Genomic DNA, 14,592 nt, shown 5'->3' with positions numbered 1-14,592 from the left:
ATGGTTGAGCTGTTTGCTTGTACCAGAGTGGTTTCTGAACGTTTAGGAATGCTATGTAACATCCTCATGAGGTTGGATGTTTATTCAATCCATGACCAAAAATAAGTCCACATATAAATGAAGTTGAGAACTGATCTCTGGGTTAATATTAAACATTAAAACCTGCTATTCATGGATTCTAGTGTAGCACACCAGGAAAGTGTTTGCCCAGAGATCACCGCCAATTCTGCTCTTTTGGCTCACAGACCGTAGCTGGGATTTAAAATTGTGATCCCCCAACAGTGTCACAGCTATCTGTGGCCTGGAGCCAAGGCAAGCAAAATTGGCTGTGCTCTGTGGGTGGGAAGATGTCATGTCCTCGCCTCTGTCAGTCACTGTGACTCTAACCAATTGCTGGTGTCTGTAAGCTTCATGTAAGCAGAAGAGGGTAGATAGTGCTTTCTTATACTGTGCTGTGACAGAGCATGAGCAAGATTTCTCCCTTTTTCTCAGGGAAGCATGTGTTAGCCTTCACTCTCCCTGGATGGTAGTTGTATGATAGGAGGAGCTGGCTGGTGGGTGGGAAATGGCAAGTGACAAAACTGAGGTGAAAAAAGAGAGGGGGTGACAAACATTGCTATTTTAGAGTTCTGAATTTTGCCAGTTAACAACCACATATAAGATGCTGGTGCATACTGGTCAATGTGTACTTATTTTCTGTGACAGAATGAGCAATGGTTCATGATGATGTGCTGACTTGTTTTATTTTATTTATTTTGGACACGTCCATTAATACAAAGAAAAGTGACTTTATTAATGCTGCTTGTGGTGTATTAATGCTAATGTTCGTGGTTTGTTTAAACCTTAAACCTTAAACCTAGTGATACTGATTTAGCAAATCTCTTCCTAACAAATGACATAAATACTGTTGTCAGTTTTGATGTCTCTTAATACATTACGTAAGCAGGATCCCTGACAGATATTATATTAACACAAGCTTGTGTTATGACACTTACATTAGAATGTCATGACAGCTGACTTTGTAGCTCGGTGCATTTATATTCTATTCCATTTACGCTCATTTAGAAGATGGTGTCATTTCGTTACAGCTGTACAGTGAGCCACAGGTCAGTTGTCATGAACGTAAATCACTAGACAGTGCTATAACTCACCTAATGGGGAATAAAAGTCTACACCTAACCTAAATGTTATTTTAACAAGACAAAAACTATGTCTTTGTCAGATGACTCCTGATGGAATAAGCCTGCCTAAAGGTTTATGTAGGTTTGTTGAGTATAGCTCTCTCTCTCTCTCTCTTTTAATTTCTGATGTTTTTGGATTGCCTCTCGCTTCCAGTTTGTTGTTTCCCCTCATGCTCTCAGCTTCATCATGTTATTTTCAGTACTAGATTTATCACTTGGCTACTTTTCAAGTTGTATAAGTTGTATTCTGTTTTGTTTTCAGATCACAGATTCATGGGCCCATTTTTGCATTATGGAGTCCTAAGCAACTGTTTATGTCGCTTGTGCTTGCATGTTGCATTTCATATAAGCATCTTACAAATGAAAATGTAAAATAGAGGGGAGAGAATTCCTGGCATGAGGGAGAGAAATTTGAGACAACTGCATTGCATATAAAACGAATTCTACTGCATTGCTTTAGGCGTTCACTGAGCATCTCGAACTCCACAGGACTGTGTGCTTTGCGGTCGCACATAACAATATCATGTTATTCGATGTTTCAATTCTTCCATCCTTGGTTTCGCTTGGTCTCTCTCTCTCACTACATATTATAATGTAGTAAAGCTTAGAATACAGGAATATGAGTGTAGCTTTCATGGACAGGATATTAAGACACTGACAAGAATGGAGATATATCCAGTATGTGGAGGAAGGGCTAGAAGTAATGTGCATGTTATTTGCAGTAGATGCTCATTTGGCACAATCTAGACTGGATCTGCTTTGTGTACACAACCTTTTCACTGCTAAGTACATTATTTTGTGCTGAGGAAGAAAATCAGCACCAAGGCCAAGATTCTTTCCCGGAAAAGAACGATTGCTCCCTTGAGGTAGAACAAGAGACCTTGCCTCCGGTGTGAGAGTTTAAGTCTCTTGGGATCTTATTCACAAGTGATTGAAAAAAGAGAGTGTAAGGCTGACAGATGGATCAGGTTAGTGGCAGCAGGGTAGCAGTCGCTGTACCAGTCTGTGATGGTGAAGCAAAAGCTCTGGTCAATCTATGACCCTATTCTCACCTATGGTCACAAGCTGTGGCAAGTGACTGAAAGGAAAAAGATTGCAAGTAATGAGGTGCCTTGGCAGGGTTGCTGGACTTGCTCTCCATTATAAGGTGAGCTTGGAGTAGTGCCAGTCCTGTAAAATAAGAGGAGCCAGTCGAGGTAGACCAGGATCTCTACTACGATACCTCCAGGTTGGCTCCCACTGGACAGAAACCAGTGACCCTGGAGAAAACTTGGACCTGATGGCTGATGATATCTCATTGTTGATTTAGGAACATTTGTGGAAACTTGACAAGTAATAGAAATTACTTTTCCAGTAATCTCTGTTCCTAAACCAGGAATAGAGATGTCTGGGCTGACCTTCTCAGCCTATTACCACCACAACCCCCAGAGAAAAAACAGAAGGAAATGAACAAATAATGCATCAAATTGAATTTACACTACAAATAACAGCAATGATAAAACAAGGTGGCTCAGTGGCTCTCTGGAGGACAACAATCCTGTGTGTTTAGGCGACATGTGTCATGAAACGTGTTATACTGAAGCAGATTAAAGCCTCATAAACATACACCTCTATCCTCACTGTGCCCTACCATGGAGTGAGATAGTTTGTCTGTGTTTTATTTGCCGCCTTAAGGAGCTCTCACTGTGTGTGTGTGTGTGTGTGTGTGTACAGACAGGAGCAGGTGGTGAATTTTGGAGAATGTGAGCAGCTCATAAATGATGGATTTCTCAGACCCTTTGCCTGGATGCAGTCTAATTTTACTTTTTACCTTCTATCCCTCTGTTCATATACATGCCCATAAACAGGACGAACAAATCCACAGTTTCATCTAAAGGGTCAGATAATCTGTGATCTGTTTACACACACACACACACACACAGATGATGTCTCTTCCTAGATTTGTGGTTATTAGTGGAGCATGCAGAATAAGAAGATTTACATTTGCATGATTATATGTACATTTGCATGATTAGATGATTAATGCAGTTTAGTCTATGTTCTTCTAGAAACAATTATACTAAACTGCTCTGTGTGTGTGCGTGCGTGTGTGTGTGTATGTGTGTGTGTCACAATGATAAGACTTTAAATCTGCTGTTCTAAAGCAAACCTGCTTGTAAATGTTATGGATGTTGAGTGTGTGTGTGAGAGAGAAAAAGAGAGATGTGTCTCTAAATACTCCAGCCTCTTCTACCTTTTCTTTGGCATTATCAGTCAGGGCAGTTCAGAGATAAGAGGCTATGTTTAAAGTAAACTTTAGTTTTAGTGTGTGTTTGTGTACGTGTTGCAAACTCTCAGTGTGTGTGCGCTGTCAGAAAGCTTTCACTCTCTCTCACTCTCGCTCTCTCGGTCTCCAGCAGTGGCATCGATTCTACATTGGCACCCTTAAGCGAGAGCTTGTTACCCCTGCTACTTTAAGGGCCTTTGGTTTGATTTAATGCCACTCTAAGTGGATGACTTTTGAAAATGGCTCTCTTTGGATGCAAAACACTCAGAGGAATGAGAAACGTTTGTCACTGGTGCTTTAAGAGATCCACAAACGGCACTCTGACCAGCAGGAGCTGTTAGAGATCAGGTGGCTGTGCATAGTAATAAATCACAGGCCATATGCTCTTTATAGCCACCACGCCCTATGATGAAATCTCTGCATCGCTGTGTGTGTGTGTGTGTGTGTGTGTGTGTGTGTGTGTCACAGACAGAGTGGAAGAAGGATAAAGACAGAGCAGACAAGATCTTAATTGTGCAGCTGGATTGTTTTCAAGAAGGCAAGCAGGAAAATCGAATAAGAGACAAGTGAAGAGGAGTGAGTGAGTGGGGGATGGAGAGAGGGGATTGAGAAATGGTGAAAGAGGGAAAACAAGAGGAATAATATCAGAAGGAAAGAGACAACGTGAGCGATAGGAGGAAAACATAGTTTTAATAACAGCAAATAAATAATACGAAGTTATGGCATGTCAGTCTCCCTGACTGTCTGTAAAAAGATAGAACAACAAATATACAGCATGTTATCTGAAAATGAGACACGACCTGACAGGACAGAGGAAGGAAATTAAGTAATAGAACAAAAGCAATAAAATGAATACCATTTGTCAGGAATGTTTTATTTTTGCTTCAGAAAAAAAAAGGAATCTTACAATGGAGCACCATTTTTGGTTTATGACTATGTTTTAGTGCTCCTTTTTAACATAACCTCTTCGACTTGCTTGCTCCATTTCAGTCCCTGATGCCATATCCAGTACTCTGTTAATTCAAGTGAAGTTTGTAAGTTGACCCTTTAGAGGGGTAAGGGAATGAGTGAACAAAATAAGAAACAGTCAGAAGATATGCAAACACTACAAATTACTTTTTGCAAAAAACAAAGACAAACCCGTAACCAGACATAGATTAATAACCATAAACACAACAGCAGGAGAACATAAGGCTTGGTGTAGAAAGGTACATGACACTGGGCGTATACTTCACAGGGTATTGTAGAGAAGTGAGTCCTTAAGTACTGCTGCAGTGATTGGATTGTGTGAGATTAGAATGAAGGTGAACGTGAATGTGAGAGTGTTTGTGATTACTGGTGGGTGCCATGTTAGTAGACTGCTGTGTAGTCTGAAAGTGTGTATTCTGACACCTTTCTATCAGAACCAGCATTAACTTCTTCAGCAATTTGATCAACAGTAACTCGTCTGTTAGATCGGATCACACGGGTCAGCCTTCACTCCCCACGTGCATCAGTGAGCCTTGGCTGCCCATGACCCTGTCGCCGGTTCACCACTGTTCCTTCCTTGGACCACTTTTGATAGATACTGACCACTGCAGACCGGGAACACCCCACAAGAGCTGCAGTTTTGGAGATGCTCTGATCCAGTCGTCTAGCCATCACAATTTGGCCCTTGTCAAACTCGCTCAAATCCTTACACTTGCCCATTTTTCCTGCTTCTAACATCAACTTTGAGGACAAAATGTTCACTTGCTGCCTAATATATCCCACCCACTAACAGGTGCCATGATGAGATCATCAGTGTTATTCACCTCACCTCTCACTGCTCATAATGTTATGCCTGATCGGTGTAAATATTTGGTCAATTCCTTTATAATTTGATTGACTAATGTTAATGTCATGTTCAGATAAAACCCAGATCAATGGACCATTTGCATTCAAAACCTATTTCTGTTTTTTTTTTCACGTCTCTTGAAGCATTGTTTACTTTTTGAGAGACAGCAAGACAACCTGTTAGCAACAGCACGGTCTTCTCAGTGAATTGTTTTAGTGTTTGTTCCTATGAATTAGTATGTTTTTTTTTTAACTTGATTTGGTGTTTATGCTTGTTTACTGTGTGTATGGCACAATATACAACCTGAAACCTTTCTCCAGTTTGTTAAAAGAAGCTCTGCATGCTTCCTATCATACCTGATAAATGTGTGTGGTGTTCAGTTTTGTGGATTCGTCCAGACACCAGGTGTAAAATAGCACCACTGCCATTATAGTGGACGCACCAGAAGTAGAGGAACCATCGTGTTTAGAATGCTGAAGTGTTTGTCCAAGTAGCCCATTGAGTTTTGTTTGTTGTTGTGTTTTTTTTAAAGCTGAGCTACTGTCAAAGTCACACAATGGTGCTTAATGTTGAGCACCAAAACGAAATCTCTCACAAAAATCTCTGCAGGATTTTATGTGTCTCTGAGCTACAGTGCCAGATTCCATGATGTTTAACACCCTGGAAAGTGTCTCAGGTGTTATTTTTGTTCCAAAATGAACAAAAGCAGCTGTTGTAATAAGCCTTGTAAACTTTAATGTGGATTTATGTCAGATATCATGAAGAATCTGTGTTGAAATCATGCATCATATAATATATTTTTTCCAAATTTTGAATCTTTCCTGTTTTTTTAATGTTACACATTAGTAAATATTTGAACATAGCAGCTCCTCGGGAACAGAACATATAAACATAAATAATATGTTCTTTCTCCTTTGTTCCCTCTTTGTTGAAAAAGCTTCTCTAATTTAGTTTGCTAACCAGATTTTAATTGAATATGGATTGATGACGAGGTATCACAGTCACAGCAGCTTTGCAATCAAATAAGCAAAGATTACACCGTGTGGAAATTTGACTCTGGAGGAAAAACTTCTGATTTATTGATTGTTGTTCTTTCTGTAGTTTTCTGTAAATTGTGTGTGTGTGTGTAAGAGAGAGAGAGAGAGGGAGAGATAGAGAAACAGACAAAACATGAGTTTATTTTTCATAGCTGACTTTCATTACTTTGTCCTTGTTCTGTCTTGCCCTGTGTGAAAAGAGACCAAGCATTATATGTTCTAGTTTATGTAGCTGACTTCCATTCCTTTGTTCCTGATATTCTGTGTGTGTGTGTGTGTGTTTATATCAGTCCAGTCACTCACACTGGTCTCCAATTATTTTGTTTCTCTCTCCCTCTTTAACTCGTTTAATCTGTTTCCTCTCCATCTCATCACTAGTGGATCTTGAACAATGAGCTGCTCACTTTTCCCCTTGAGCCTTTTTCTCTCTTACACTAAGTCATTATCTCTTTTTCACTCTCCTTAAGTAGCTCTCAATCTGTTGACTGCTTCCTGGTGCAGATGTGCCTCTGAGAGTTTCTGTGTGTATGTGTGTGTGTGTGTGTGTGTTTGTGTGTGATATTCAAGTGTAAATCTTTCTTGCACTATTGTGATGAAAATGGTGGAGAAGGTTATGCATGAATATAAACTATAAGTGGAGTGTATTGATACCATCATCTTAGGTTTGTTGTATAACTGAGACCAGTGCACCTCAAATATGCTATCTGTTCTGTCTGTTTACAGGAAGATTATTGAAGTGAAGATCATTGACGATGAGGAGTATGAGAAAAACAAAAGCTTCACTATTGAATTGGGCGAGCCTGTTCTCCTGGAGATTGGACAGAAACATGGTAAAAAGTGTGTGTTTGTGTGTCTGTCTTTATTAGTTCTATTGAACTGCAGCTGGGATGGTCTGAATACAAACCTGCAGGAGGCTGGGGTAGTGAAAAAAGTGCTCTTTTATTTAAAGCCTCTAGGGTGAGGTGAGATGAGATGAAAGAAGGTGGGGTGGAGGTGAGGAGTGCTGTCTGTAGTGGTATACTCTGTGGTAAGGAGTTCCAGGAGCCCAGGGAGCTTCATCCTCCATTTCTTCAGCAGGTTAGGGAAAGGAGAAGAAAGCATTCACCAATAATTACTGCCACTGGCTTACCTTAGCAAGTGTGTGTGTGTGTGGCACCTCTTTCTACTCTCCTGGCTTCGGCTGGAGGGTGACTGATTTCCTTCATTCTGATTGGCTGCCTGCTGTGGCTGCTTCTGCCACCCCACACTGCAGCCATGTACCTTCTCACTGTCCACAATAATAGGAGTGCTGAAGTGGCGCTGTCCTTTCAGCACCTGGGTGCTAGTTGTGAGAGGAGCATGTCTAGGCTGCATGTGGGCAGAGTGTTATATGAAAATAACAATCAATAATGTGGTGATGTGATGCTGTGTGGTGGGAATTTACAATGCATTACTCTTCCAGCACATCTCTGATTGTTTAATTCCTCTTACACTAGTCATTTGCAATTTCCATGTCTTATTAAGTAAATATAATTTTTTTTGTCTATTTATATATTTGTAGTTTGTTTAAATGCAACTCCTTCCAAAAATCTAAATACAGTGGAACCTCAGCATATGAATGTCCTCCCTAATGAATTTTCGCCTTAATAATTGAAATTTTGCAAGAAATTTGCATTTGCATACAAAGCATTTTGGGCATACGAACGAACCGGACCGAATGTCGGCTAAGTTGTGGGTACATCCTGGAGCTGTTCAAAACATGTTTGCCTCAGTGAAAAGCCAAGCAAAACCAACCGAAGCGAGTTTACAAATTTTTTCGGTCAGTGAAAACTGTTGAAAGAGTCAACCCATGATACCACTGCTGCCTTCGGCATGTGTTCAGTTAAAGTGAGTTTTTTGTTGTTGACAGATTAGTGGCATGGGTGGTCTGTTCCATTTTTAGCCCATGCTTGGTGGGATGACTTCCTGTGAGGATCCTTGACATGCAATGCTTGGCTTGGGTCAGTTCTTTGTAAGCAGCCTTACAGTTTACATATGCTTCGTATTGGTAATGATAATATTTTGGGGTATCTGGAATGGATTATCTGCATTTACATAATTTCCTCTGGAAAAAATTGTTTCACAATACAAATTTTCACCTTACAAACTCACCTCCAGAATGGATTAAATTTGTATGCCAGGGTTCCTCTGTATACAACTCATTGTAACAATGTGCAGCATACGCTGTTTGTTTGTTTGTTTGATGATTGTATTAATATTAACCTGCAACTTTTCCTGCAGCTGGAAATACTTTTAGAGCTGTGCTGTTAGAGAGAATTTGTCCTTCTGACTAATCAGTATCTGGGAAATCTGGTATTAACAAAAATATCAGTTACCCGTATTCACAGTGGAACTGATCAGTAATACAAAAGTATACAATACACACATACCATACTCACAATACTTTCAGAAACTTATCTGTACAATCATGCATTATATCACAATATCAATATACAGGACCCAGCCCTATTCAGTACTCAATTCTTAAGCCATTAGATTAGATGCCAGGAGGCTGCATGAGCATAAAAATCTTCTTATATAATCCACCATTAATGACTATCAGATGTCAGACACACACACTAGAGCTTTAACACATGCACTGTAGAGACCCTTACTAATGAGACGACACTCATTAGCTAACGTCGATCTCAGGAACTGTCATAAGGATTAATGTTACCATCCTGTCCATGCTGTGTGTGCAAAGTGTTGTTGTATACAATCACTGGAAACCACAGTCATTAGGTCTTACATTCAGTTTACCAGGCAAGATTTATAAAAAGTGTATACTGGGGAGAGAGAGAGAGAGAGAGAGAGAGACAGAGAGAGTCAGTGACAGCTAACGAAGAGTATGATTGTGACAGAAGAAAATGACGTTTATGATTTAATTTAGTTCACTTAATGCATTAAGTTAATTTCAGAGCAGATGTTTATGGTGCAGCATTAGGTGCAAATACCAAGCTGCATGGAAATTTGTTACCTCAGGAAAATAATTGGCTGTCACGGGATCAGCTAGAGCAAATGTAGTGACTGCAGGCTACCACCTTGCCTTCGTGTTAATTACATATCCTGTCCTGGCATGGCCTTATCCCACACCTTATTCTGCCATTCAATTAACACCACCATTCTCCTGAGATTTATTTAACTCCTGCTTTTCAGGAGCTAAATGGAGACAAGTATCTTTCTGTTTCCTCTTGGTTAGCCATTTACTTATCAGTCTCTGTTAGTCTGTTTATCTCTCTCTTTCTCTCTCTCTCTCTCTCTCTCTCTTTAGGAGACTCCAATGAAAACAAGCCAGCAGTGGGAGCAGAGGAAGAAGAGGTAGCTAAAATGGGGTGTCCCAGTCTAGGAGACCACACCAGGCTGGAAGTGGTGATTGAGGAGTCCTATGAGTTCAAGGTAACGATAACGGAAAGGAAATTCCAGCATATGGCAGTAGCGTCTAGTATTCTGTCACACAGCATTGTATTCCTCCACTTTAGCGTTTAGGCAGTATTATTGATTTTGTATACTTTTCACATTTATGTCCATCAATCATCTGTAACAAATTGCCCAACAAGCCATAGAGTCATCCTCAGGCAGAGAAAAATTAGTGATATAGCTTTAGCACTAAAGAACTACTACCCAGCCTCCAGTATGTGTCCAGATTAATGGGTTTTCCCCAGTATTACAGCAGTGTTCCACTGTTTGCTTCTAGAGGCTTTCACATCACCACTGTTACAATACACCACTAAGCAAATTCACGACATGTGCATCAGTTGTTACATTTTTATGTGAAATATATAATAAATCAGGAGGTACTTTTCCAACGTATTTTAGTGCCACATCATAACAATTTACTGTGAACCAGCAAGCTGACTTTTTATGTTTATCCCATATGATAATAATTAGTCCAAACTGCATCATTATAGCTTCCATGTCCACTTTTTTTCCGTCCTAGTTATTAGTCTAAAAGCCCATGAATTTATAGAACATTAGAAATGTTAATGTTTAATATGTAAAGTGCATTTGTTTGTGTGTGTGTGTGTGTGTGTGTAGAGCACAGTAGATAAGCTCATTAAAAAGACCAATCTGGCTCTGGTAGTTGGAAGCAGCAGCTGGAGGGAGCAGTTCGTCAGCGCAGTAACCGTAAGCGCAGGTAAGCTGCAACACTTGTCACTTAAAGCTGGAGACTAGATCTCGAGAGCTTATCCTGAGATTATGAAAATATACTTGGCCTCTTTGTGCCACTGAAATGGATAATTAAAAGAATCTAATGTCTAAACACAGAAGGTTAATCCAGTCTGACCTCACGTCAGTCCCGAGTGGCTTGATTGATGATTTGAGCAGCTGATCCATATTTATTCTGTACTGCCCTTTCTCGGCTGTTATGCAACATGAAATATTCATGATCTAGCAGCTTTTCATAGTTTACACTTTGCCCTTCTGCCCTTTAGGCGATGATGATGAGGAAGAGAGTGGCGAAGAACGCCTTCCTTCCTGCTTTGACTACATCATGCACTTCCTTACGGTCTTCTGGAAAGTTCTGTTCGCCTTTGTGCCTCCCACTGAGTACTGGAACGGCTGGGCGTGTTTCCTCGTATCGATCATTTTGATTGGTGTCTTGACGGCAGTGACGGGTGATCTGGCCTCCCACTTCGGCTGCACCATCGGCCTGAAGGACTCCGTTACAGCCGTGGTGTTTGTAGCACTGGGCACCTCAGTGCCAGGTCTGTAAATGAATGAATGAATGAATAACAATAAAGAATCACATGTTTAATTCACACCAACGTACACGGTGCGTTGTGTTTTTTATTGGTTGCTAGAAATGTAGTACAAGTAAACTCTGGGTCTTTATTGAAGAAGCTAAAGCTTAACATTAGAGAGTAAATTCTTGCAATACTGGTTTACTGTTTTGGTTGTAACCCACACCTCAAAAAAGAGTATTGATGTATTCTTTTATTCTTTACTTCTCAGCCTATGCTTCTCCTCACCAAAAAGGAAATCCCTTCCTTCAACATAACCACACCCCCCAACATACCAGGGGATATACCATTACTCTAAACCAAGCAACACAGAACATCATGAACACTATCAATGTCACATAAGAAAATATAAAAATATAACATCAATTCATCGTTATACTGATCTGAGTGAGAGGAAAGTTAAAGTTCTGCATGTAAATTGAGTGCTATTTTTTATCTCTCGTCACAATTTATATTAAAAGACTTAAACCAAAGCCTAATTGAGAATATATTAAATGAGAAAAGGCGCAGGTGAAATAAGAGTCAATGAAAACAGTTTCACATGTCAGACAAATCTGCAGCAGCTATCAGGGCTGAAATGCAGCTGACTGACTACTGGAGGTTCACATAATATTCACATGAAGAGATAATAACTAGTAACTTTCTTGAAGAGAAATAAACCATTTAAAGATTTCCCCTTGACTGTGTCATAGGAGCCTTGAAGACATTTTCACTGAGTTCAACAAAAGTCTAAGCTTCAGATGCCTGTATTTAACACGATGTTTAACTGGCTTTAACATGGGCAAGATTAAATAAATAAATAAATAAATAAATAAAACATTTACACCATTATTTTGGTGAACTATATTTACAGTTAAAGTGGTCAAAGTATGTTCGAAATGTAATTCTGGTCAGATGTATCATTATTTTGTTTTGTCAGAATTCAGCTACAGTGACATCCATCATGTTTTCTCAGACTGCCACACATATAATAAATATAAGAATAAATATGTATATATATATATATATATATATATATATATATATATATATATATATATATATACATATGAGAAATAAATATCACCTTTCTCATACAGAGAACCAAACTATAATAGAATGTGTTAAATATTGCAACTATAATACACCATGTTCTATCACAGTCAGTGTTATGTCCACATTTTTTTTTTCTTTATTACATTTATTCATCTCTAATAAGCACTTGAGTGAATCAACTTAAAAACACCTATCGAATTATAATTCCAGTGACTGAATTAAATAAAATAAATCTATTAATTCTATTATTAATGAATCTTTAGTGTACTTCATTTCCGTGACCATCCTTTTTCCACCTGTTGCTCCTATTGATCTAACTTCTATTCAACTTTTTTCTTCTCTTTAGTTTCTCCTTGTAGTTTGGGGTTTGTTTTTGTCACTTAGCTTTTAATAATTTGAGCATATTTCCAATTAGCAGCATAAACGGATGTATTAATGGTCTGACTAAACTGTATTCCCTGCTTCTTTTTCTCTTTCCCACAGACACTTTTGCCAGTAAGGTAGCTGCCATTCAGGACCAGTATGCTGACGCTTCTATTGGGAACGTGACGGGCAGCAACGCAGTGAACGTGTTCCTGGGCATCGGTGTGGCATGGACCATCGCCGCCGTGTACTGGCGCAGCAAGGGCAAAGCCTTCTATGTGAACCCAGGCTCTCTGGCGTTCTCTGTCACACTCTTCACTGCTCTATGTGTGGTGAGTGTAAGTGTGCTGCTGTATCGCCGGCGCCCCTCGGTGTCAGGAGGAGAACTGGGTGGCCCACGGACTTGCAAACTGGTCACATCTTTGCTTTTCATCGGTCTTTGGCTTATTTACATTTTACTGGCGTCATTGGAAGCATACTGCCACATTCCTGGATTCTGAGACAGAAATAAAGTATGTGAAGAGACTTTCTGTTTACGTCTCACACTAGATAAGCAGCTTCGTTAAGGTTTTAGTATTTAAATGAACTGTGAGTGTCATGTTCCACAATATTTTCCCCTCTCTAATCCTCTCGGTTCCATAATGAAGTACCTTACTGTGGATTCTTATGTCCCTTTGCCTTACTCGAAGAACTTGTTGGAAAATTGTCTAATCCTGTAACCAATGAGCCTTTTTCGTTCCCTTTTTCCTGTTTGAGCCAATTCTAACTCCTGTGTCAGATAGAAGGACGTCTGATTATGTTTTTCTACACTTTTTGAATGGCGTCAAGTGTCAATATCGTTATTGTGTAATTGTCAATATGGTATTTTAGAAGGAAATTTGGACCAAGGCAGACTGTCAGCGACAAAGCGGATAAGATGATGATGCTATATCCACGTTCATGCTTGCGTACAGAAGGACGTTGTAAGAAAAAAGCATTAGAGATTCTTCGAAGAAAAACACACACTGAGACAATCCTCAGTCTGGAAAACAACCTAAAAGACAGTGAGACAGGTCTAAAATTATTTGGATGGTGCCGAAGATCAAACATTTCAAACTGCATGAGCTGGTTTTTTGTGGATCCTGCTGTCGTACACTAAAGAGGTTTTCCAGTGAAGAGTTCCCACTGACACATGAAGCTCATTTAGTCCAAGGCTCGTACCTGAATCTCAAGCATGCAGTGAAGAAGAAAGAGCTGTGCTACGCTGTACTGATCTATATAAGCAGTAGGAGGTGGCATTTACAACATGGCCGCCACTCCCAACACACCAAGGGGAGAAGTGTTACTATGGAAATACTGAACAGTAACAGGAAATGACCTTTGCCATGTGTGTTCAGTGCATGTACACACGCTCAGTCCCTGCTTGTGTGTCTACAGGAACTCACTGACTTTCATGTGTCCCAAAATACTATTATGATTATTATTATTATTATTATGATTATTGTTATTTTATATTGATTACTTTGTCGTTAATGTCCAGGTCAAATGGTACTGTACGTTATCAATCGTCACTGTTTCTCTGTGGTCAAGCTCAGTATTCGTTACAGCTGGCTTTAAAACCTGTGCTGTGAAGATGAAGTGTCTGTGACTATTTGTATAGTGATTGAATAGGAGAAGGAGAAAGGAACAGGCAAAGTTACGACTACTTCCTCCTCCTTCTCCTTCTCCTCCTCCTCCTCCTCCTCCTCCTCCTCCTCTCTCAGTCCTGTATTTCTGTGCTCAGAATAGTCGTCCATCACAGAGAGGAAACAGAGACAGCGAGGGGAAAAAAGAAAATGAGTGTGACAGATTTAGTACTTGTGCAGATATTTAGCTATTCTAAGTAGCTACTGATGCCTGATCCATTGTTTTGAGTGATAGAATGCGTGCGTGGGGTATTTTTAGCTATTCCTGTTGCTAGGCGACCAGCGCAGAGTCATTGTCTCATGTGTGCTTGTGTGTGCGTGTGTGTGTGCGTGTGTGTGTGTGTGTTAAGCGTCCAACCCAAAGCATCCCAATGAGGAAATAAGTGTTTTAATTGCATTCCATATCTAGCTAGACTGAGTGTGTGTGTGTGTGTGTGTGTGAGAGAGAGAGAGAGAGAGAGAGAGAGAGA

The 14,592-nt window shown here is 39.9% G+C and overlaps 1 protein-coding gene across 2 annotated transcripts in view; it reads left to right on the top strand.

Moving 5' to 3' along the window:
- slc8a4b (solute carrier family 8 member 4b) overlaps window positions 1-14,592 on the top strand; it is a 57,758-nt gene extending 43,166 nt beyond the window's left edge. For both annotated transcript variants that reach the window (XM_058395994.1, XM_058395993.1), the window contains exons 6-10: window positions 7,024-7,130; window positions 9,590-9,714; window positions 10,354-10,453; window positions 10,752-11,024; window positions 12,579-14,592. In XM_058395994.1, coding sequence (XP_058251977.1) covers window positions 7,024-7,130; window positions 9,590-9,714; window positions 10,354-10,453; window positions 10,752-11,024; window positions 12,579-12,958 — 985 coding nt within the window. In that variant the 3' untranslated portion in view covers window positions 12,959-14,592. The remainder of the gene's footprint in view (window positions 1-7,023; window positions 7,131-9,589; window positions 9,715-10,353; window positions 10,454-10,751; window positions 11,025-12,578) is intronic.

The sequence above is a fragment of the Hemibagrus wyckioides genome, linkage group LG07 (genome assembly GCF_019097595.1).
Source record: "Hemibagrus wyckioides isolate EC202008001 linkage group LG07, SWU_Hwy_1.0, whole genome shotgun sequence".
Taxonomy (NCBI): Eukaryota; Metazoa; Chordata; class Actinopteri; order Siluriformes; family Bagridae; genus Hemibagrus; species Hemibagrus wyckioides.
Note: the sequence above shows the minus strand (reverse complement) of the source record. Positions and strands in the feature narration are given on the sequence as shown.